This window comes from Pyrus communis, chromosome 7, assembly GCF_963583255.1.
Source record: "Pyrus communis chromosome 7, drPyrComm1.1, whole genome shotgun sequence".
In the NCBI taxonomy this organism is placed as follows: Eukaryota; Viridiplantae; Streptophyta; class Magnoliopsida; order Rosales; family Rosaceae; genus Pyrus; species Pyrus communis.
Window position 1 is genome coordinate 12,641,954 of NC_084809.1, and position 25,388 is coordinate 12,667,341.

General features: G+C 36.6%; 3 protein-coding genes across 3 annotated transcripts; 1 reads left to right on the forward strand and 2 right to left on the reverse strand.

The window, feature by feature from the left end:
• Positions 1–243: 243 nt before the first annotated feature.
• Positions 244–2,481, reverse strand: LOC137739891 (uncharacterized). The gene is made up of 3 exons (XM_068479629.1): positions 2,138–2,481; positions 889–988; positions 244–581 (listed from the first exon to the last, which is right to left on the reverse strand). The coding sequence occupies exons 1-3, from the start codon at positions 2,400–2,402 to the stop codon at positions 509–511; spliced, it is 438 nt and encodes a 145-aa protein (XP_068335730.1). The 5' UTR covers positions 2,403–2,481; the 3' UTR covers positions 244–508.
• Positions 2,482–11,847: 9,366 nt separating this feature from the next.
• LOC137740580 (uncharacterized) lies at positions 11,848–12,171 on the reverse strand. Its single transcript, XM_068480420.1, has one exon. The coding sequence runs from the start codon at positions 12,169–12,171 to the stop codon at positions 11,848–11,850; it is 324 nt and encodes a 107-aa protein (XP_068336521.1).
• Positions 12,172–16,034: 3,863 nt separating this feature from the next.
• On the forward strand, positions 16,035–17,649 carry LOC137740581 (F-box protein CPR1-like). Its single transcript, XM_068480421.1, has 2 exons — positions 16,035–16,123; positions 16,485–17,649. The coding sequence occupies exon 2, from the start codon at positions 16,486–16,488 to the stop codon at positions 17,647–17,649; it is 1,164 nt and encodes a 387-aa protein (XP_068336522.1). The 5' UTR covers positions 16,035–16,123; position 16,485.
• Positions 17,650–25,388: the final 7,739 nt, after the last annotated feature.

Genomic DNA, 25,388 nt, shown 5'->3' on the forward strand with positions numbered 1-25,388 from the left:
TTACAAATATTCTAATAAATTAGTAATATTAGCATCTCCATTATTTGTTGGTCAAAATTAATAATCGTATAAGTTGTTGATGAAAAATATATTGGCGTGGAGTGACAAACTCACGTTTCATAATCCTTCTAGTGAATCATAATTATAACAAACAATTTAATCACGAGCGAAACTTGTTGAAGGCTGTGTTGTTCGAATCCTCGTAAAACAGCAACATGCCGAACCAGAATCACCCAGAAAAGGAAATCAACTACTAAACTGGCAAACATTATGAAATTCTGAGATAACAAGAAATTGGTGACAGTCATAAATACATGGAACGTGATTTAATAGCCGACACCTTCAAGGTTGCCAGAAGAAAATGTCATCAAACTAATTCTTGTTCTCCCGTAAAGAAGCCTCAGCACTCAAAGGCTAAACAACTACAAAAGAAACCAAACATTACCATGATCCAAAGGTAAACTTCTCGACTAGATCCCAAGGTAAGACTAGGCCAGAGAAAGAAATGTTAAGCTGTGACCCTTGCTCGACCCTTTGCTATTCTTCTAGCTATTACTCTTCGTCCACCCTTGGTTGCCTTGCTGTTCATGTGATAATGTGTCAGTCACACATGAAAAATCTACATATTACTGGTTGATTTGAAACTTGAAATAAGAGAAAACACGGGTCACAAAAGTAAGCGTTCTCATAAGTTGATCTGACAGCAAAACTAGCATTCACGTTGAAAAGCAAAACTATACAGGTTCAATGACAGTAATGGTCATGGTTAATTTTGATTATCCTTTATCCAGATAACTAAATATGTGTGTGTGTGGGTGAGTGTGCGTGTGCGTTTGCATGTGTGTGCGTGTGCTTGTGCGTGAGAGAGAGAGAGAGAGAGAGAGAGACCGAGCAAAAAATCCATGGTTCCTCTTCCGCCGGATGGTACTAGGCTGGAAGGTTCGCTTTGGAAATAATAGCATTGGCTCTGTTGATGAAGATTCATCTCCTGAGGAATAAAACATATATGATCATGACCGAAAGGAACAAAATGGAGTTGCTGTCAATATTACATGTTAAGTTTTACACTGTCGGCATACTTCACAGGCATTGCCTTTTGGACAAAAATCTTTTCTTTTTTGTTCCTTTGGGTACTTAAAACATCAGAAGTTGGGTTCCCATTCTCCAATGACAACTGTAATTCTAACAGGGGACAACAGTAAAGGACATGAAATAGAGATTTTTACATTCTGAGCTATATAATTTGACACAGACATTTCTTAACCTCTTACAATAGTATTCTCTCTACAATTTTCTACCAAAAAAAAGAGCATAGATTTCAAAAAGAAACTTGCTTCTGCCCAGCATTAGCATTACCAAAATATGTCGATTTGAAGGCTGTTCTTGCTGATCAATTATTGTACATGATTGAACCCAATCTAACGACTTTAAGCAACTATTCACTCTATATGTGATGGTCATGATCGAAGACCGATGATTTCCATCATTTTGCATAAGTTAGAAAAAAAATAACAAAGAAATATACTTGAGTGCCTAAAAACGTAAAATGCCAGTTACAGAACAAAATGTTTGATGTTAGACGTGCATTAGGACTTCAAGAACAATATCCATAAAGTGACTACAGGCCAAGCTTACGTGACTACTTAAGTTTCAGATCCCCAACACCCCAAAATCTATGAAGTCAAAGCATCCAGGCACGCACAATTTAGAGGCATGAAAGGTGCCAGTGAAGGACATGCTTAGAAGCTAAACAATGTGTATATGCTCATATACAACTCGGGGAATATGACATAATTCTACTGAAATGCTTAATTCTGTTCAAAACGAAAAACCGAAAACTATGAACAAAGCCAATCAAATTTCTCATTAAGACTCACTTAATTTCCCAAATTAAAGTCAACCACCCACTCCTCACTATAAGTGTAAATATTTACACTCCAAATAAATCTCTCTACTTTGTACACTCCTGAAATGCGCAACGTAGAACGAAACTGCTGATTCTAGTATTTTCCAACATTTTCTCAGCAACCAAACAGTCCATTAATTCAAAATACTTAACAAAAAAGTACAAATTTCCCGAACAAATTCCAAAATTGGCAGAAACCGATGATGTGAGAGAGTGTGAGAGAGAGAGTACCGTCAGGTAAGTAGAACGGAAGATAAGGGAGGCCGCAGGGGTACCAAAACCCTTCAGAGGAGACCCGTTTCAGCGATTCGGCATCGTTTTGGGGAAAATGGAGGGAGGTGTCGAAGTGGGAGAGAGACGGGAACAGCTTGGGAGTGATTCCGAGGCCGTGAGATACAATCTGGCGATTCGGATTCGGGTTCGGGTGTAGCAATGGCTTGGATAGGAACCGGTTCACGAGGGAAGCTCCGGTTCGAATTAGGGTTTTGGACGCCATTTCTTGGAAGAAGATGGAGCTGCTTGATTTCTGCTAAAACCTATGTAGCGACTGGAGAGACGGGGGCGGGTGGATAGGTGTGGACGACACCAATTTTATTGTCGTTTGAGAAATAGTTAGAGCTAATAAAGGAGACTGAACGGCGCGTGGTGGTGCAGTGGTTGAGAACGAATTTCATACCCCTATTTCATAAGCACGTTATAAGTTTGATTCTTGGGACATTTGAATCACACAATGGTGGTCATAGAGAGGTCAAAAATGTCTCTGTGAATCTTTCTGGTTTCCAAAAGGATGGACTATCGTGACGAAGTCACCAGTTGATCCCTTCTAAAAAATAAAAAAAATAAAAAAAGGATAAATCTTAGTTTACTACTCTCAAGTTTTGTGGTTTTCAACATTTAGTACATGAAGTTTATTTCATCCCAGAGTGATACCTAAAGTGTTAATTTTGGGACAGTCTCATACATCCGTTAGTTTGATTGTTAAGTCTTCCATTAACTGATGACGTGGTGCCCATGTGGACAATGACTGGGCGTCACTTTTCATTTTAAAAAAGTTAAAAAATTAATATAAAATTAAAATAAATAAATAAAAACCAGAACCCATTCGTCTTCCCGACCCCAACCTTCCCCCCTTCTCTCCTCTGCACCTACCCAACCTCTGCACATCCATCCTTCCCCCTCCCTCTTCGACTCCATCCACTCAACCCTCATCCTCTTCGATGGCCCCGTTTCTCTGTACACAACCACCACATTCCCTCACCCCCTATATTCTCCCCACTATTCATCACTCTCTCTCACTCTCCTTGCAGATTTGACGACAAATCTCTAAAAATCGACCGCAAATTTGGAGAAAAGCAGTGGATTGAGCAGCATGCGCATCTCCAACTTCATTCTCGAGCTGATTGAGCTCAACTTTGACTGGATCCGAGAGGTGCAATTGTTTCTGGACTTGCCAATAATCAAACCCTAACGCATTGCGAACGACGCCATCTACCTACACCCTAGGGCATCCAACATTGAAAACAAAAAATATACAAATAAAACTAAAAAACGAGGAGTGTTAAAGTGACGAAGAGGCTCACATAATGTAGAAGTATCCGAGAAAGTGCGTGGCGGGGTCAAGCTGGTCGAGAACGGGAAGCAACCGAGTCGACTCGGTGTAGAACGACTCTTGTGCTTGCTTTAGAAGGACGTGGATGTGTAAGATATCGTCGGAGCTTAACAGCCCTTGGATGTTCGTCACTAGAGATTGTATGGCTTCCATGGCTTTCGGTCAGGTTTCCGATTTTTGAGATCTGGGAGTATCGTCGCCCCCATAGATCTTGGAGTATTGCCTTCAAGTGATGGTTAGATGATGCCTTCAAGTGACGGCGTGGTGGTGGTTGAGGTTGAAATTGAGGGTGGCGGTGGGGATATGGAAATGAGGGTATGGAAGTGGGTGGGGGACATGGGGAAGACGAAGGTTTATGCGTTTTTTATTATTATTTTAAAACTTTTATTTAATTAATTATTTTATTATTCAATATTTTTGAATTTTTAATATCCACGTGGGACGTTTATTGACACATGGCGCTCAATCATTGTCCACATGGGTGCCACATCATCAATTAACGGAAAACTTAACAGCCAGACTAACGGATGTATGAGATTGTCCCAAAATGAGACTGTCCCAAAATTAGCACTTTATGTATGACTCTGGGGCGAAAAAAACTTCATATACTAAATGTTAAAAACCACGAAACTTAAGGGTAGTAAACTGAGATTTACCCAAAAAAATATATAGAGGAGACTAGACTTGTCTTCAAACTGCATTTTGGTCCTTGAAAAAATAATCTATTTTCGGTTGTCCTCCAGCTTTCATTTTTGTAACCACTTTCGTCCTTTCCGTCTATTTTGTTTATTTTTCTGTTAATTTGAGGGGTAACTTAATTCTCCTTTTGTATTTGAAGAAAATAAAAATGAAAGAGTTAATTATAAATATGGTCTCTAAAAAAAATTATAAATATGATCCATGAACTCATTCTCGCATTTCATTTTTTTCACTAAATTCTTGCCATGTTTATTTTTGCTTTTAGAATTTGGGATGGTTATTAGAGCATCGTCAAAAGCTTGTTAAAAGTGCCAAGTAAACATTCAATGGTAAAATGAGTGAAAGAATTCTTACCGAATTCTCTTTGTGAGAATCCTGGCAATCCTCCAATCACATCTATTCATCATGCATCTTGCGGCTAGTTTTTGTCAATACGGTTTATATTCAATTTTAAATAAAAAAAAATTTACAATGATTTCTGACCACATGATGTACGATGAACGGATGTGATTTGAGGATCCTCGAGATCCTCACAAAGAGGATCCAACGAGGATCCTCTCTCGTAAAATGAAGCAACAAAACTTTCTCCAATTGAGGCTTCATTTCTTATGCGGAATAGATGCCTAGGTACATTAACTATTAATCATATTATCCACTCGTGTTATAACACGTAAATAAATTAGTAGTATGTATTGGTTTACGTAACACAGTAAAAAACTACTTGTTATTTTGCTAGGCCTGGCAAACAGGTTATGTTTGTCATGTTCACGTAACACCTGTTATCTTAACATGTCATGTCGTGTCACACTTATTATCTTAACGGGTTCTTAACAGGTCAGGTCATTTTACCTGACCCGTTCTGACTCGTTAAGAATTTTTTTTTCTTCTAAATTTGCACATACCATATTGCCACATAAATATTACTTCGAAAACTAATTCGGAACGAAAAACCCCAATTTTTACAAACCCTAGAAACGAAAGAATGAGAGAGTCTGATATAGGCTGAGAAAAATATTGGACGATCGATATTAAATCTCAGTCGATCCAACGATCAACAATTTTCTAAATTAAATTAATATATATATATATATATATATATATATATTAACTTTCAGTTCAGTTCGGGACTAAATTCTACTGTTATTAATTAAGCAATTATTTTTAGTGGTATAAAATTATTAACTTAATATTTTTCTTATCGTGTAATGGGTTACCCACATGTATACTTGGACTGACCTGTTATCTTAACAGGTGTTTATTGGGTTACCCGATAATGACCCGATTCGTTATCATGACGATCCAAAAACCTGCTAATTTCGTATCATGTCGTGTTGGGTTAATGGGTTATGTCAGATTCTACCAGGCCTAATTTTGCATAACACATTAATGTTTTGAGAACAATTTGGTGATTCTCCTCCAAGCACCCACCCTCCCCTACCTTCTTTGTGCGTCCCAATTCTCTTCATTTTTAGTGTGTGCATGTACTTCTTTTGAACGGCAATTTGGTTGGAACGTACAGAAAATAGACACAGTTGGAAAAATTGGCTAAAAATATATTTGGACAAGGATTGTCTGCCCTCCTGTTTGTGTGGTCACGGTTAAGCTATGTTAACATTTTATATTACTATACATTTTTGTCTTATTATCTCTATAAAAAAATAATATAAAATGTTGACGTGACCACACAAAACAGGAGGGCACGGGAGGGCAGACAATCCTTGTCCAATATATTTTGGGTACTTAATATTTGAAAAGAAAAAGTTTAGAAGGAAATCGAAGATCAGGTACAAGCTTAGAAGATATTTCGGACAGTGCACTTTTTTTTTTTTAAATTTTTTTTTAACAAACGATATTATCTGCATTAAAAGAGTGGTCTAAGCTTCACAATAGACTAGCAATAATGTGGTTCAAATTCGCCTTTGGCAAGAAACAAACTTAAGAACTCTCACTTATAAGTAAACAAGAATACAATTAGACCGTAGTACTAAGTGACTCTATCTTTTATTTTACAAAGAGTTTTAGAGTTTTTTTAATAGTTTTAAGTGAAAATACTTCTAAAGCCCAGGTGGATAAGGTTTTGGGTGGAAAATGGGGGCCATGGCCCCATTGTAGAAACAAACTTATGCGAAAAAGGGGGATAGCAGGGCTCGCACGTTAGTTTAACTAACGTGGGCAAATTCAGTATGAAGTGACTTATGGTAGGACAAAAATGTGCGAATGCGATTTCATGACCGTTGCCATCTACTGGATGTCGAGCCTCTTGGAAATAATAAAGTTTGGGGGTGGAAATTATAATCCTTTACCCTTGAAGGAAAAAATTGAATAACCTCATACGTATAGATTTCTAATCCTTAGGTTGAAGGTAGTCTAAATACACTAAAAACACAAGAAGAAAACAAAATGTCATGCCCCGATCTCGACATACGTTCAGGAGCGACATGTGACGTCACCCAATTACTCGTATATCTCACATACCCCGTCTCAGGAATATGGCAAATCACAATTCGAGAATCAAATTGTAAAGAAATTTTTCGTTTACCTTTTGGCTGCATCTAACTTCCTCGTTAGACTGCCTACGTACCCTCAAATAGGGATCAAGCCATTCGTAGTTCATTTAGCACAAAAATCAGATGTTTATTCCACTAAATTCAAGCAAAAAAGCATAGTATTCCTCAATCATTCAATATAACTTGACAACATGTAATTCCTGGACTCAGGCTGCATAACCAATCCCTATGAAAACATGATTTCTCTCCCATCCAACATATAAATCATTATGTCTCATCATGATATCGCAATTCACAACACATCATTTTTAAGAGCCGACGAAACACAAAACCATTCTCTAGCCGCATTAATTAATTTGATCAAAGTAATAACAATCATTCCCATATCTTCTAAATTCATACCTTATGAAATCATAATCGAATCATAGAAAATCCCGAAGGAGTCACTCAGACGTCCAACATCTTTTCTAACTCAATTCACAAGACTCTCGAAACCATTGACACAAATATATATATATATATATATATATAACTAAGGCTAGAGTGACAGTTAGGCCAAGCCTAATTCTCCAAAATAATGGGATTTTAGGCCACTCCATGAAATTCAACAACCTCAAGTTTCGGACCACTCAACAGAACCAAACCAAATATGATTGCCTAAAAATGTACCATGCACAATTAATCATCATCACCTCTAGAATGCGTATGGTCCCCCATCGCGGATATACCAAGTAGGACCATAGGCATAAACTCATCGTGCAGACAGTGATCACCCATCACAGATATACCAAGCATGATCGCCCATGAATACATATGGTCCCCCATCGCGGATATACCAAGCAGGACCATCCATGTACCACAAATACGTGGTGCAATCTCATCATCACACATTAAACATAATTATACGCATACATGCTATCGATTCCACATATCAACCAGCATCTTGTCAGATGGAGCACAACACAAGGAATTCCCTTAATTACTATTTCTGCTAAAAATCTAATAAAGTACCTAACTCATCTCCTGACTTCCATCTCCATCACATGCTAGATAATAGTGCCAAGTTCAAATAGGTATTCAATTGGCAAGCATATCCAAATAATTATCAAACAATATTTAGATCCCATAATTGTCATAACATTCATCATAATTATCATTCACATTATTAAAAAGTTAATCAAACACATATATATCACAACATCATCAATACACAAGCCAAATCATAGTTAATTAGCATAGGTCTATGGCTAAATATATAAAATTCACATTTCAATAGAAATCATAATTATAAGACCAATTCATATTCACAAATGATACTAATATAAGAAATTAAGAAAATAATCATATTTCATATATTCAAGTTGCTATCTAACCAATATAGGCCCACTAGATTTTCACTAGTAATTCCCTAAGATCTGTAAACAATATCTACAATAACATACTAAAATTTGGTGTCAATTCAATGGTAAGATTGTCAATTGTTAGAATATTCGAGTGGCGGACCATAACAAAAATATACTCATCCAACAGCATTTCATAAATCGAATGTTACACATCGGAAAATTCAACTTTTTCCAAAAATTCTCAAATTTTACAAGATTGAAGATCTCAACAAGTAGAGTAAACTTTATACCTACGGCCAAGGCTAATTTGGCCGGAAAACACCCCAAACTGGCCACGAACTGCCGGAAACCCTAAGGTGGGTGTTCTTCAATTCGACTTCCTCAGTGTTCCAACGCCCCTACAACTTGTTGGGTCATGTTTCTAGGTCTAAGGGAGTTGATTAAGGGTGATGGTGCATGGTGATATTCACCGGAATGACGAATCTCCATCGAGAACCCTCGGGTTCTCCAGTGGAGTTTTACCCGAATTAGACCTTAAAAACCCTTGATTTTTTGGGTGGAGATGGAAGGAGGAAGATAGCTGAGTAGGTTGCAAGTGATGAATGAGTGCAAAACACCTGAAAAATAAAGGATTTTAGCCTGAAATTGGCCAGGTTGAAACCGTTTTTGAGGGTGCACGGGTTGACAATTTTTTTTGGGGGGGGGGGGGGGATTGGTTATTTTCTCTTCTTCCTAGCCGGTTCCCTTAACCCAATTATATATTTGGGCCTTTTACCCTCTAGTGGAAATTAAATAATTTTCACAACCAAAAGTTTCACAACTTCAAACGTCCGCAACTATACTGTTATAACCCGGACTCGCAATCAGCTTTCGCCTATGCGCTTGTGGCTTCGAGACCTATTCGAAAACGTTACTTGTGACCTCGAAAGGTCAACGAGTAAATAATAATTTTTCAAAACTCTCTTTGTAACTAGTTTAATTGAAATCAAATTTCAAATAAATTAATATAAATTTGTGAAAAAAAATATAAAATCTCAATAATACAAATACGTAAATTATAACAGCGAAATCTGGGAATGGGATTTCACACAAAAAGTCAGTGATCTTTTATTTATACTTCCATTCTATATATTAGGAGAGTTAAAATGATGATAATAGCCTTTGTATGCAACCCAAAAGATCAAATGTAAATTTGAAGGCTTAAGTGGCAATGTCAACTTTTCTTGCGAAATTGCCAAAAATGATCTATTTTCTTAATCTTAGGACTGAAATAGGACAAATCGGCCATGAACAGAACATGTACACATTATGCACAACAATATGACCTTATCGTCCTCGTATATAAATGGGTTAATTCCTCCCATTTTCTGATTTTTCTCTCTACTCTCTTTCTCTCTCCATCTTGAAATTGTGGTTTTGGAAGAACCCAGAGTCTCCAGCTTTTGATTTTCCTTCCAAGTTTTTACCCACATGAACTCAATGCTTGCTCATGAACCCAGCGTCTCGAAATTGCAATTTTTCCTACTCATGAACTTAGAGCAACTTCATCGTGTGGACTAGCCTCAACGATGGGCCCCAAAACAATGGACAGTAGCTCGACCCCCATCCGGACGATTGAGCTCGAGGGAGAAGCCTGGCGAGAGTAGACGGCCCAAGAGCCCAATAGCAAGGTTGACGTCAACCACGATTTGTATCTGAATTCCATCAGGCTCGTGTTGGCACGCGTCGCTCAACAAGAATGCAGAAATGGGGCCCGTGGCGCATATTTGAAAATGTTACCGTTAGGGAGGCCACGTGGAGCCTCCGCATCCGTTGGATCTCAACGGTAATTTTTTCTATACCGTTGGATTTCCAACGGTAATAATAATTTAAAAACCTTATTTAATTGTAGTCGTTGGATCTGAGATCAACGGTCCACGTTATTTACCTTTATAAATTAAAAAAAAAACAGTTTAAAATTATGAAAATCTTACAGTTGTGCCATGTGGCACAATCTGGAGTGTTGGAATTCAAATTTTTTTAATCCAACGACAGAGATTAATTATGTGAATAAAAATTTTAAAAAAAATGTAAAAAATCAATTAAAATTTTAAAATTTTAAAAAAAAATTAATTTTACTTTTTTATAAATACCTTCTCATTATCTTCTACCTTACACCACAATTTCATATTTTCTTAACTACTTTTAACCACATTCCTATCATGAACAACACCCATCTACACTCTACGCCCGATCATTCCTCACATGTTCATGAAGATGACGCAGATGGAGTGCCCAAAACGCCCCCCTAAACAAGCGTCGGGGTCGACCTGTTATCCAATTAGGCCTCAAGGTAAGAAGGCTTCAAAGAGAAAAGGGAGTGCTTCTAAGAATGATTATGCAAAATATATGGAAGAACTTGTTTGCCAAGGTGAATTGACTTTGGCGCGGGAAATAGCTAAATTTAAGGCTAATAAGGCTAGAGATGAGGCAAAAGTTGCAGCTGGTGAGAGAGAATTTCAAGTTAATGAGAGAGAAAGAGAGCTACTTAGGAAAGAAAGGGAATATGTTAGAGAAGAAAGATTGGCTCAACGAGATCGTGACATTATGAACACGCCTTTAGAAGGGAAGTCTCCAAATTCTAAATATTTTTGGAAGTCAAAGAAAGCGGACGTGGTGTGAAGGAGGCGTGCAAGAGAAGCGAGAGCAAGTAGAGATGGTCCTAGCACGACAAGAGAAGATCATCCTAGCACCACGAATTGGTTAGGTGATGATGATCCATTCACTAGCCCATAATTTTCCAATCACTTTGTTTGTAATCGGAGCCCATAATATTCCAATCACTTTGGGTTGTAATTTATTATTTATTGAATGGAGTCCTTTATGTTGTTTCCAATTTATTGAATTTAGTACTTTATTTAAAGTAAGAGTAAATTTATTTAATTTGGTAATTTATTTATACTAAGAGAATCTTTATTCAAATAAAATTACATAAACATACCAAATAATAAAAAACTCACTAAATGAACTAAAAAAACATACCAAATAAAAAAAACACACTAAATGAACTTAAGTATCTTGAGCTTGTTTCAATTCCCACTGGTGCTCTATCAAGTCAATTTGCCGATCATTGTGCATATATGGCCTTTGAAGTGCAATATATCATTGAATGAGCCTTTCATTGTAACATTCATCCCTTTCTAATGGTTCGTGTTGCATGAGTTATTCGGTGGCGTCATGAGCACAATATGTTTGTGTTCTGGAATTGTTCATCGTGTCTGGCTCATATTCATCAATGGCATCATAATCATACTCATATTCCACAATCATGCTATGAAGAATGATGCACATCATCATGATGAATCGAAGTGACTCTAAATCAAACATTCTGGTAGCATCCCTGACGATCGCCCACTGAGCTTAGAGGATACCAAAACAACGCTCCACATCCTTCATGCACCCCTCTTGACAGCTTGCAAAGTGTTTTTCCTTTGCACTTCATGGACTTGGCACTGTTTTGACAAACGATGATCACCTTCGGTAAATGCCATCTGTTAGGTAGTATGACACGTTGTACTTATATCCGTTGACCCAGTACGTGACTCTTGGTGCCTTTCCTTGCAAGACATTGTTGAACATTGGGGATTGGGCAAGGATATTGAGGTCATTTTGAGCTCCCAAAACCCTGAAAAAGGTGTGCCAAATCCATGTATCAAAAGATGCCACTGCCTCCAAAATGATACTTTTTGCTCATTTTCTGTCTCCATAAGCACTTTGACATGCACTTGGATAGTTTTTCTAGGTCTAGTGCATACAGTCGATGCTTCCAATCATCCCAGGAAAACTTCGCATCTCGCTCTTCGTCAGAAGCCTTTGCAAGTCCATCTCAGTAGGTCTCCGTAGGTACTCTGCGGTGTAGATAGATTCCATTGCTCCGCAAAACCTCATCAGGGGCTCAAGAATGGTTGATTTCTCCATCCTCGCTATCTCATCCACTTGGTCTGCAGATACTTCATATGCAAGCATACGTAAGGCAGAAGTAATGTTTTGCTCAGGAATGAGACCCATAACACCAAAAGCATCATTCTTTTGCACCAAGTAAGAATCATGGTTGCAAACAGCAATCATGATTTTATTGAACAAATGTCATTCCATTCTATAACGATGTCTAAAGTATGTATCAGAGAATGCATTGTTACGGACAAAATAATCGTCCAACAGTTCCGTACCCCATTGTTGCTTGCTTCTATCAAGGTTTGCGAAACGGCAGGACCTGCAGATCTGAGCCACAACTTGGATGACTCGACGAGTATGTGAGGCTCTGACCATTCTTGTTTCATCATTTCTCATTCTACACTCTTCATCATTTTCCATCTCATTTTGGGCCACCTGGAGATTGAACATTTCTTTTGATTAGTTAAACAATTCTTCCTCTTGTTGATCGATTTCCCACATCATCCTTGAAGAAGAAGACATTGTAAGAAGGAAGCAGAAACTATGAATAATGATACAAATTTTGATTTTGGTGAAGAATGAAGCAGAATCTATGAATAATGATACAAATTTTGATAATGATAGAGATCTTAAGAAAATTGGTGGGAGATTTCTGAGGATAAATGGTGGATTATATGGAAGATTCAGAAAGGATTAGGTTGTAGATAATGCCACATGGTATGCTATCATTCGTTAAAAATTTGAACGAAATCTATCCTAAAAGATTGTAAACATAATGTGACACGTGACGTGACGTGATTGGTTAAAAATCTTATCGGAAATCTATCCTCAACGATTCTGAAAAGGTAACGACACATGGCACAACGATGTTGGATAAAAATCTTATCGAAATCCATCACCAATAATTGTCTTTTCGGATAATGACACGTGGCGCAACAAAAATGATTAAAAATCTTATCCGAAAGTACAAATAAAATTATTTTGTATTATTTTATAAATAAGAAAAAATACTAATATTTTATTGCCTATTGCCAGGGCTATTCAGTGTAGGGGTGGAAATGCAAAAGGCAGTTACTATTTATTGGTGCATTAAATAGTGAATAGCCTCGGGGGGCTTTAGCAATGGTGGAACTGCTCTTAACACTTGCAGAATGGCCATGTCTGGAATGGATTTTGGGGTGATGGGTTTTGAGGGTTTATTGGGTCCAGACGTCGGAGGATGAGTGTCAGTGAAAAAAGTTGGTTACAGATCTGGCTCCGCCTCTGCCAAGTAGCAAAGATCTTGGTTGATCTGTGGGTGTTGCAAATAGGACTGAAATGGATGGCGCCAACTAATTTCAGTGGGTGCTGCAGAACCAATCCACGACTAAATAAAAATCCCCGAGAGCTCCAATCGTCGATCCATGGGTCCAATACAATTCACTATCGGTTCTGGCTCCGCCTCCATTGCCTATGTCTACCAACTCCCATTTCATTTTCTGCAGCCAATGATGAGGATGAGCATTATTATTATACCCATTTCATTTTCGTTGACGTTTAGGAAAAAGGGATTGGAATCACATAGAAATAAGACAAATCTTGGACCTAAACTTAGATTCTAGAAATCCCATTAAAAATCATCTATTTCCAGTGATATGTATACGGACATGCACATGATATACTCGTAGATGTGAGCTTAACCCAAAAACCTAGAGTTCACAACCCTCTCTTCGAAATCAGAAAAATGATGTCATCATCTGTGAGTATTTACATTTCATATGTGGGTATTTTCATCATTTCAGTTTTTTGTATGATGTGCACGGCTTATGCATAGCCAATTTGTCATATTTCAGTCCTAAGATTAATAAAATATGTCATTTTTTGGCAATTTCCCAATTTTCTTTTACTCCAACCCATATGTTTTTTCTTATTCAATTAATATATGTAGTACCCACTCTTCAAAGGAAAAAAAAAATTAAAAGCTAATTTTCATGATTTTTTATTGGTACATTACTAGAACCCACACAACAAAACATTTAAAAAATAATTTGACATCTTATTTTTTTCATATGTAAAAAATGGCATCGCATAATAGATATGTCAATTCACATAAGATTGGCATATCGGTTAGAGCTTCTATTTGCCTTTAAATTTTATTACGGGACACTCCACTTAAGATTTGATATTTCCTTTGAAGATGGTCTAGTGTGACACTTTGACATATTTTAAAGTTTTGTTCCACCCGATATGTCAAATTCAAAAAGGCTTTTTATATTAGCACCTCACATAATGTTAAATGCACCCCACATAAAAATTCAATATTAAATTACTTATATACCCTACTATGCAATGATAATTCCGACCTTATTAGGTTTTAAAAATATAAGAAATTTATAAACACACCCCACATCACTTTTAACGTGTTAACTATCAAAACCTCTTACACACTCTATTGTTGAACAAAACTCTAACCAATGAAACTCCAAACATGTTGATTGTGAAAAATTATTTTTGACGAATTAAATACGAAATCAATGTTTCAGAAGCTTTACATAGGGTAAGATTCCATATCTATTAGATATTACTTCTTCTCTATTGGATTCTTTCCATATAATTTGGTGTTACAGCCTTTCTTCCCACCACTAGATTTCCTAAATATATCCCAACACGTTGTGAAAACTACTAAAGAAAATTGTGTAACAAGGAGGATTGTGTTTGATACCTCAAAGATTGCTGCTCTCCAGTCCATAGCTGCAAGTGCCACAGTGCCAAGCCCTACGCGTACTAAAGCCATTTCCGCACTCATTTGGAAATGCACAATGGAAGCATAAAGATGAAGACTCGATTACGGAAGGCCGTCAGTGTGGTCTCAAGTGGTGAACATGAGGGAAATATTGGTGCAGAGGTGGCCGGTGGTAGAAAACTTCTTGGAAAATGAGAAATTACTGGTTGGAGAGAACGCCAAGCTTCCAAGATGTGGGGTGTGGAGTAGGGTTTTCTCTGAACCAAGAAGCTGTGCGGTTTGTAGATTGATATTTTCAGTCAGAGAGGTGTGGGAGGGGAAATTTGGAAAACTAGCCACATTTTGTCGCACGAAGTGATTTTTAGCCTGCTTTTTATAATTCTTATAAATTTAACCAAAAGTCCATGCAAAAGTTCTAAAATGCCCTTGCATACATATGTTTTTGACGACTAGGTTTCTTGACTCGAATCGATTCAACCTTTTCCTACTCTGCCGGAGAGCTTCGTCGACTATCAATGAGGATTCGGACCCAGCAGTCCCACTCTCGAGCGTCTGAACAAGAATGGATTCGCTGTATCGTTTCCTCACCGAATCAATCCACGTCAAGGCTCTAATCAGCAAGGACCATATGGAAATGGTACTGGGTCGAATGTATTCCCAAAAGTATGTCAACTGATTAGCTACTGAAACTAAAGCTTCGATCTTTATGTACTTGTCCATCCGGGTGCAGCAAGAGAAGCTTCTAAGTGGTGGCAGATTTGAAAAGCAACTTGAAGCATTGCAGCGAGGTGGTGGGAGTAGGGTTGTGACTTGTGAGAGCTATGGAGTAGGAAGAGGAGGGCATGGACATGATTGTGAATGACTTTAGTCATTGAGGGTATATTAGTACTTTTATATTAACATTAGGTTATAACTATTAAATTTTAGTTATTTTTTTCAAATTTCCCATGGGTAATGGGTATGATAAATATTTTCAAATAATAATAAAATTAATGTAAAATGCATTCAATAATTAATTCAAATTTTTTTTGAAGCTGCTATTAATTTTGACAATAAAGTTAAGAGCTGTCAATTCATGTTATGCCACAACAAATTTGATTTTTTTTGTTGGAAAACATTGTTAATGTTTGTTTTGACTGCTAATAATAATTTGAACATTTTGACATTTTTTTTTAAATTATTAAGGTAATCTCATTTTAATTTTACTCCACTTTCTCTTCTCCCACAGTAACTCCCACTAAATTCCAATAAAAAAATAATAACAAAAAAAAAAATATATATATATCCGAAGCACAGTTACTGGCTGGGAGCCTGGGACTGATACATTTTTCCATCTCACAGCAACAAGCAAGTTTCTTCTCGCTTCACTTCCTCAGCATAATCCAGCTTCTCAGTTCAGTTTAGGTATGAAGTTTTTCAGCTACCTCTAGATTCTGGAATCCTACATCTGGGTGTTTAATTTGGTTTTGTTTCTAGCTGTTAGAGGGTTTTGTTTTTCACTAATTGGAAATGGAAAAAAAAATTACATTTTTACCGTTTCAAACGCACAATTAGCCATTTTAATATCTGGGTTACGATATATACTCTCTGGGTGTTGATGTTTATAGCAAGGAATCACCCCCTTCCCATCGTGAAGGAAAGTTCTTTCCTTTACATTCCCATTTTAACCTTTCCAAAGTTGATTGTGGAATGGATTTGTTTGCAATTTGCTCCTTAATCTAAATTCATTATTTTTCTGTTTTTGTTTCGTTACGTTTTGATTCAGAATGAGCAACAAACGCTGCAAGACTCCCTCTTACATCTCTGAACAAGTCTTGACTAACATACTAGTAAAATTACCAGTAAAATCGCTTGTCCGGTTTATGTGCGTATCAAAGTCATGGGGTCATTTGATTCCCAGTTCAAGTTTCATTAGCACACACCTGATGAATGCCCGAAAGCATGCTCCTACCTATCTAGTTGCTTTCCACCAGAACTCGAGAGACAAACGAAAGATTGGCTACTCTCTTTTTTGTAATGAAACATTCGAGCAGTACTTGGAGTTAAGGCTTCCATCCGAAAATGGAAAACATTTTGGGATATACGGTTCAAGTAATGGTTTACTTTGCATTTCTACAAGAATTTTGGTTTGGAGGAGTCAAATAGAGATATGGAACCCATCTGTTAGGAAGATTAGGATCCTTCCACTTATTGGCCTTCCACAGCATCCTGGTGCCAAATATGACATTGGTCTCTCATTTGGGTTCCACCCAGAGCTTAACGACTACAAGGTGGTAAGGATGCTGCATTTTGGTCAAAGGTTGATGGATTCCTTTACCGTGGCAGTTTATTCTTTTAGCACAGACTCTTGGTGGAGGATTGAAGTAATTCCTGATTGGTTAAAGTGCCCGTGGCAGTATTTGGGATGTGAATTTTGGAATGGAATAGCGTATTGGCTTATCATGAAGGATTCAATTGTCAGGATTGTGTCATTAGATACGGACAGTGAAAAGTTTGAACAAGTGGTGGTGCCGAATACTATTTCTTCAGGAAGTCTCTGTATCAAAGTGTATAAGGAATCAATTTGCCTGCTTCAAGTCTTTCTTCGAAGGGATGGAAAGAAACAAGTTAACTTATGGGCTATGCAAGAGGGGTCTTTTGAAAAGTTGTGTTTTTTCGTCATTTATGGAGAAGGTAGTCTCCCGTTGTGCTTTCGGACAGACAATGAACTGTTTGTGGAAGATGGAGATTATCGTGATGGCATGGCAGATCTGGTTTTATATACACTTCAATCCAACCAGGTTCGGGTTAATAGAACCGGGATTAGGTTGGTGCTTTCTCGCTATGGGGGTCTTCATTTTGGATCTTTATACAATTGCTCTGCGAATTCTTATGTTGAAAGTTTAATTTTACTCAATGATGGAAGAAATGCACAGCTTCCTTATTGGTAAGTGCATTTGGCCATTTTATTGTTATTTCAGTTTCCTCTGTTTTTTCATGATCCTAAGTATATCCAAGACGAGTTGCATATTAGAAGATTGAAATGTAATGTTTGACTTGATTTATGAGAAGTGCAGTGGGTATGTACTCTCTTTTTCTTTTTACGGTTTTTATTTCAGTTTCTTTAGCATGGTATCAGATATTTTGTGTTTCCTTGCATAGTTTCTCACTGCTTTAGTCTACAATACCAAATTAATTTGGTTAATGTGCGCCATATTACAGAAAATTCTTCATTTCATTACTTGATTAGATTACCTTAACTTTTTTCGTGAATTTCGCTGGGCAGACGGAACCTAAATAGAAGACATGATCCCTGTTGCATTGGTTATATGTTGTCAGTTCCAACCATAGTGGCAAACAATAACTCAATACTGAATAACCGCAGTGCTGGGAAATTTTATTCCTTTATATTGCATATTTTTTGAGTGGCAAAGTTTTATCTGGTTTTTAAACTCTTGTAACTGGTAAAGTTTTATCTGGTTTTTAAGTGGGGTCCATGTAATCATTTTATTTAGGATAGTGTTATTCATATATATTTTTTTTTAATATTTTACATAATTCTCAATTTTTGACTATTGAATCGAATAAATTGGATAAGATCAAAAGACAAAAATTGACAAAGAGTATATGGAAGATAAAAAAGAGGTGTGCAAATAGCACCACCTTTATTTATTTCAATCAAGTTCATTGATTAATTTTATAGCACTCAAGTTCAAATTATAACCTTTTTTTTTATGGTTTTAAACATGCCTGACAATTTTTTATATGATCCATTAACAGGACATGTAAACGGCATGAAAATAATGAATTTTGGGTCAACACAATAAGAACCCGTTAATAACGGGTCCTTAACAGGTTTACACGAATGTGACACGTGGGTAGCCCGATTCGACACGTTAAGAAAAAGTTATTTTGATGATTTTAATTTTACTAAAAAAACTTACTATAGAATAAAATAACCATATTTTATCTTAAATATGTATTATTGTATTATTATTCTATATAAATTTAAAAAAATTTAAGTTTTATTTATTTTTATGGTACACTATAGGCAAAGGCTGAGATTAAAAAAATTATAAAACACATTAAAAAAAAAAATAGCAAGTAATTAAAAAATACCAAACACATTACAAAATTATAATAATTAATTTAAAAGTGCAAAAAATGTGAAAAAAATATGCAAACGCTCGTGATCACTTCTCTAGCTTTGAGTCTTGGTACATCATCGTTTGAATTTTTAAAACCATACAAACCCTCATGAATAGTATTTTTAAGCGGGTTCAAAATAAATAAAATTCATAATCATTAATGTACAAGTCTGAAAAATGTAAAAGCATATATAAATGTGTAAGGTTCTTCAACCTTAAAATGCAACTCCCTTTATTTTGCATATCTTAAACATTTGATATTTTGTATTATTGTACTAATATTTTTTCATTAGACTCTTATTTTGGAGTATGTAATATTTGAAAGACAAATGTTTTTTTCTTTTTTTCCTTTTTAATGTTTTGAAGTAATATATATGTGACAATATGATATGCATATACTAATTTAGTATTATGTTTTCCATTTTTTGTTTGTCAAATTATTTTTTTCATTTTCATTATTTATTGATTTAAATATATTTTCTTTAACTGGTAACGGATCGGGTCATATTACCTGATAATATTAACGGGTTGGTCATATTAACTGTTTACTCTAACGAGTGTTATACAATATGTCCTGTTAAAATATCGGGTATTTCACGAATATGACACGAACACGAAAAACACAACACGAATGCCAGGTCTAGTTTTAATGCATGATTAAAAAAAAATAATAATTTATCACAAATTGTCCTTGAGGTTGATCAAACTCATCACTTTAGTCCCTCACTTAAAATCAATCAATGTTGTCCCTAACATTCATTATCGCACATCAATTTGGTTCTTTTGTATAAATTCCGTCAACTATTATGTTAGTATGTATGTGGGACCCACAAACCTAATAAAATGATGACACGTGAATTATACAAAATAAGAGTTTTTATCGCAATGGTCGTCTCTGACATTGATCCAACTCCTCATTTTGGTTACTGAAAAAAAGGAAAGCAAAAATATGAATTGTACATGAAATTGTGTTCGATCCAAAAACAACACTTAAGAAGGATAAATATACATGCGCTCTGCAATTTCACTCCTCAGTTCTATAAGTGGCAAGTGCCACTTGTTCTAAAAAGGGTCAACTTCGACTGTTCCCACTTTATGAGTGCTGATTACATCCCTTACTTGAAAACCAATTGCAAACCCCAGCCCATGATCAGTTTCTTTGATCTTTCTTTCGTCAACATTTTTTCAAAACACAGTATTAAAAACAAAAGTTGCTCACTCAGCTATATTCTTCTGCATGGGTTGTGGCATTATAGTCATCTGAAAAGACAAAACTGGATTGGGGGAAACACTTTGGTATCATAGATGTGAAATTATACTAAAACATAAGCGCTTGATGACAACTTCTCATTTTTCAGTCTCATTTCATTAAAAAAATTCAATCACCCGCATTAATATATATATATATATTTACAACCCGCATAAAAATCCCAAATTGCAAAACACTAAAATTCAACAGAAAACCGCCATTCATTTCATCATTACAAACAGAACCCAATTCTTCAAAAAATTTAAAAAATATAATTTGAGATTGGACGCATGCCTGTCATTAAATCTCTCCCTCCTCGATTTCTCACGGCAAGCTTTTGCCCTGATCTAGATCACGAATCTGTTCGTCCTCTTAATACCAAAACACCACCAATCAAATAATCAATTTCGTGACAAACAGTTTGGAGCCATAAACTGTAAGTCGTGACCTAAAACTTCCAAATTCATTGTAAATGTAGTGGGCGAGTTTAATCTGTACCAGAGAATACTTTAGTTCCAGGAACGACGTCGTCAGGGATTGCCGGGATATGAGAGTACTCCACAGCTACTACCTCACCGTGGTTGTCTGTGAGCCCGAGTTTGAAAAGCCGCCGACTACTCGTATTCATCGTAAAACCCTCCACACGGAATTTAGTAACGTCTCTTACCCCAAGCTATCTGATAAAAAACGCAAACGAAAGACCACATTTTTCTTTCTCTTTGTCTATTTTATGAGCAACCAAACAGAAAACAAGAAAAATTAATGAGAAGTGTCTATATATATATATGACACTTGCGTTGTATATATAGGGATGGACTTCTTGCGGATTTGGTGGCATTTTCCTCCATGGGAATTATGTTCATGATTGGTTTGAGTTTGTCGACGATGTCAATAAAGTCAACCTTGTTATTCCCCCCAATGATGATCGTAAATTTGAAGGGTTGATTCTGTTCTGCTTGTACAGCTCAGGGAAGAGAATTGATCGTCCTCTTCCTCTTGCTATTACTGATATAAATAATACTCAGCGTATTGAGTTGCAAGCCAACATAAGCAGAGAAGATTGGGTGAAGCAGCTAAAAGATGAACAAAATTATCTTTGGCAGGGGCAATTATCGAACGATAAGCTTAAATTGCAAGGCGGGTATAAAGTCGAAGTTGGTATAATTTTTGCAGAATCCAAATATTCTAGGTCATTGAAGAAAACAAGGATTAAACTAGTATGGGACAAACCTATGAAGGAAAATATGCATGATTTGGATCGTGCTAATTATGTTTTTGACCCACATCCAGCTCGTTTCTATGGTGAAGCACAATCAAGCTGGTGATGCATCGTCATCATCACGCTCATCATCACATATATGAGTCAAACACCCCTTTTGTTTTTCTCTTTCCTAGTTTGATAATGAAGGCAAGTACATATTTCATACTTCTTTCAGATTCATATGATTTTTTCGATTAGTAGTTGTTTTGAATTTTGAAGATATATTGAATCTAGAAACATTTCAACATTACCACAATCAATATAAGACATTCATCCCCATATTTGACAAATACTACTCAGAATTCGCACAGAGACTTGCCATGCTTCCACTGCATATTACAGGAATTTACTTTTTAAGGTTAGAAAATCAAGGATAGCCAGGCAATAGTTTCTAATACCTTTTCATTAAACTTGACTTGCCCTAACATGTTAGTAGACGACTGACCGTACATTTTAGTAGAACTGCTACCTTTTCTACTACCTTTGCACTCGATGAACTATTTGCGCAATCAGAAAATAGTCTTCTGTCGGATTCTCCAAAACTATCGACGGAAGTTGTTTGTAAGATCGTAGAGTTGTTCCTGTTAAGATTAAAAAGCTCATCAACAACGGTTTTGCTCAATAGAATATCTCGGAAATCTTCTCCACTTCCCTTTCACTATGACTGATGTGTTCAAAGGCTTCTTCTACAGTTTTACTGTTTTAGTTTCGACTAGCGAAGGTGCCGGGGTGATGCTGCAAGTTTTAAAACCATAAAAACTATGTCAAAAGTTTTTAGTATATATACAATATGCTATAGTTACACACATGTGATTCAGGTCTTCTTCACCATTAATCGAGCAAACTGACAGAATGAAAACCAAAAATTCAAAAACTACACTTAACTACGACTGCCACCTAGTCTGAAAGTGGTCAACTTCGACTGTTCCCACTTTATGAGGGCTTATTATATCCCTCACCTGAAAACCAATAGCAAACCCCAGCCCATGTTCAGTTTCTTTGGCCCTTACAAAACGCATTTGCTACATGTTTTACACCATCCAGTTATAAAAAAATAAAAAATAAAAAAAAAATAAAAACATGAAACAATTAAATATAGCTTAGATATCTCTGTAGGATTTCAATTAATAAAAAATGAAAATTCAAAAGAGAAAAAACAATACAATTAGCCGCAATGTGAATAATTATCTCACATTGATTAGAGAGCCTAAACCAAAAAGTGAAAAACAATAAATTTTGATAAAAAAATTTATACAGTAATTGGAGATTTCATGAACATTAGAACTCCACAGATGCTTAACTAAACCACAATTTTTTAGCTGGGATTGTGAATTTTGATCTTTTTCAATAACTAGCTATTTTTTAATTTGAAGACATTGATCCAAATATTCGACATATACCACTCGAATTTGCAGAAATTCTTGCCCTGCTTCCACGGTTCCACCACATATTTCGGGAACTTACTTGTAAGGTTATAAAAGCAAGGATAGCCTGAAGATGCCAATTAGCAGAAGATTGACTGTACATTTTAGTAGAACATCTACTTCCGTAGCAGTTGATGAACTCATCTGCGCAATAAAAAAATAGTCGACTTATACTGTTCCCACTTTGTGAGTGCTTGTTACATTCCTTACCTGGAAACCAATTGCAAACCCCAGCCCATGTTGAGTTTCTTGGACCCTTACAAAACTCATTTGCTATATCTACATCTACATGTCTCCTTATTTAAACACCATCAAATTAAAGATGTCACACGAAACCATGAAATCATTAATACAGTTTAGATATCTTCGTAGGATATAAATTAAAAAAACCATAGACAAATCTGTTGGGATTCAAAGGAGTTTGCTAACTCAATACCAAAATATTTGGGTGATAAGTTTACAAACTCTATCACACCTCTCACTTTGCACTCTCAATAAAATTGGACAAGGAAAGAAATAGAGAAAGGAGAGAAGCAACAAGCTTTGGCAAAACACTTGGACTTTGATATATAAAAAGAAGGTTTACAAACTGATGGAATAAGAAAGCTTACAAGCTTCTTCACAATTGGAAGTGGGATTCGGATGGGATGATACTAAAGCCTAGCAAGGAGGCTTATTTATACAAGCAGAAAATGAATAAACAATAAGACAACACATGCAAACATATCATGTGAACTTTGGACAGCTTGCACACAGCAGCTCACATCTCTGCTGTCTTTCAACACACTTTCAGCTAGCACATGGAGGAAACTTTAGTCTTTGTAGTTGCAGCATGTGTGGATACAACCTGTAAAGAAACTAGCAGCAACCTTTTACAGCCTCTTTTTATTTGAATTTCCAACACGCCCCCTCAAATCAAAACGCCTTCATGCCTAGCATTTCACGTAACAACCGGAATGATTCAACTGGTAGTAGCTTAGTGAAGATGTCAGCCACTTGTTCCTTTGTGTGACAATAGACAAGCTCAATTGTCTTTTGCTTCACATGGTCCCTTAAAAAATTGAACCTCAATGTGCTTGCTCCTTCCATGTTGAACAGGATTCTTTGCAAGTTTGATTGCAGACACGTTATCCACATGAATCACAGTCGATTCCACTTGTGGATGACACACTGACTTCAACAGATTTCTTAACCAAATTGCCTCACACACGGTTGAGGCTACAACAACGTACTCGGCTTCACACGATGACAAAGCAACAATTGATTGCTTCTTTGAAGTCCATGAGAAAGCTGTTGATCCTAGAAAAAACACATAGCCAGTTGTGCTTTTCCTTTCATCTTGGTCACCTCCCCAATCACTATCTGAATAACCAAATAATTTTGCATCTTCACCAAAATTATAAAATAGACCATAGTTTAGAGTACCTCTTATGTACCTCAAAATTCTCTTGGCGGCCAGCCAATGAGACTCCCTTGGTGTTTCCATGTATCGACTCACGAGTCCAACACCATAAACTATATCAGGTCTTGTGATTGTAAGGTACCTTAGGCTTCCAACCAAGCTTTTGTACACGGTTGAGTTTACAAACTCACCTTCTCCTTCCTTAGACAGCTTCAATCCAGTTGCAACTGGAGTGTTGACAATATTGCACTTGTCCATATTGAATTTCTCTAATATATCTCTCATGTACTTTTGTTGAGAAATGTAGATACCATCACTTCCTTGCTTCACTTCTATGCCAAGAAAGTATGACATTAATCCATTGTCAGTCATCTCGAATTCACTGAACATGGATTGCTTGAACTCACAGAACATTGCTTCATTGTTTCCTGTAAACAACAAGTCATCTACATAGAGACAAATAATTAAGAACTCCCCTTTTGCACCATTCTTCATGTAAACTGAATGCTCGTATGGACATTTCTGAAATCCATTTTGGTGAAGGTAGTTGTCAATCCTTGAGTTCCAAGCTCGTGGTGCTTGCTTAAGGCCATACAAAGCCTTCTTCAAACGATACACCTTATCTTCTTTTCCTTGTACTTGGAAGCCTTCTGGTTGTTCCACGTACACTTCTTCCTCAAGAACTCCATTAAGGAAGGCTGACTTGACATCTAATTGATAAATTTTCCATTTATGCTGAGCGGCAAGAGAGATTAGTAATCTTACCATGTCAAGTCTTGCAACTGGAGCATAGACTTCATCATAGTCCACTCCATACTTCTGTTTGTAGCCCTTTGCTACAAGCCTTGATTTGTATCGATCCACACTTCCATCTGCAATGCGTTTGATCTTGTAAACCCACTTGACACCAATAGCCTTCTGATTTGGTGGGAGCTTTGTTAACTCCCAAGTGTCATTCTTCTTGATGGCATGGATCTCTTCTTCCATGGCTTTCTTCCAACAATCTTCTTCCACAGCTTCATTGAATGAGAGAGGCTCATGTCTGCATAGAAGCAGAAAAAATTGGTTTCTTCTTCTTCTTGTCCATAAATCTCTGTGAGACTCTTTAACCTCACTAGAGTTGAGGAGCTGCTTTCCTCACTAGATGTAGGACCACTCCTTGCAATTCTGTGCACTGGAGTTGTTGTGATTGTTTGAGCAGGCTGT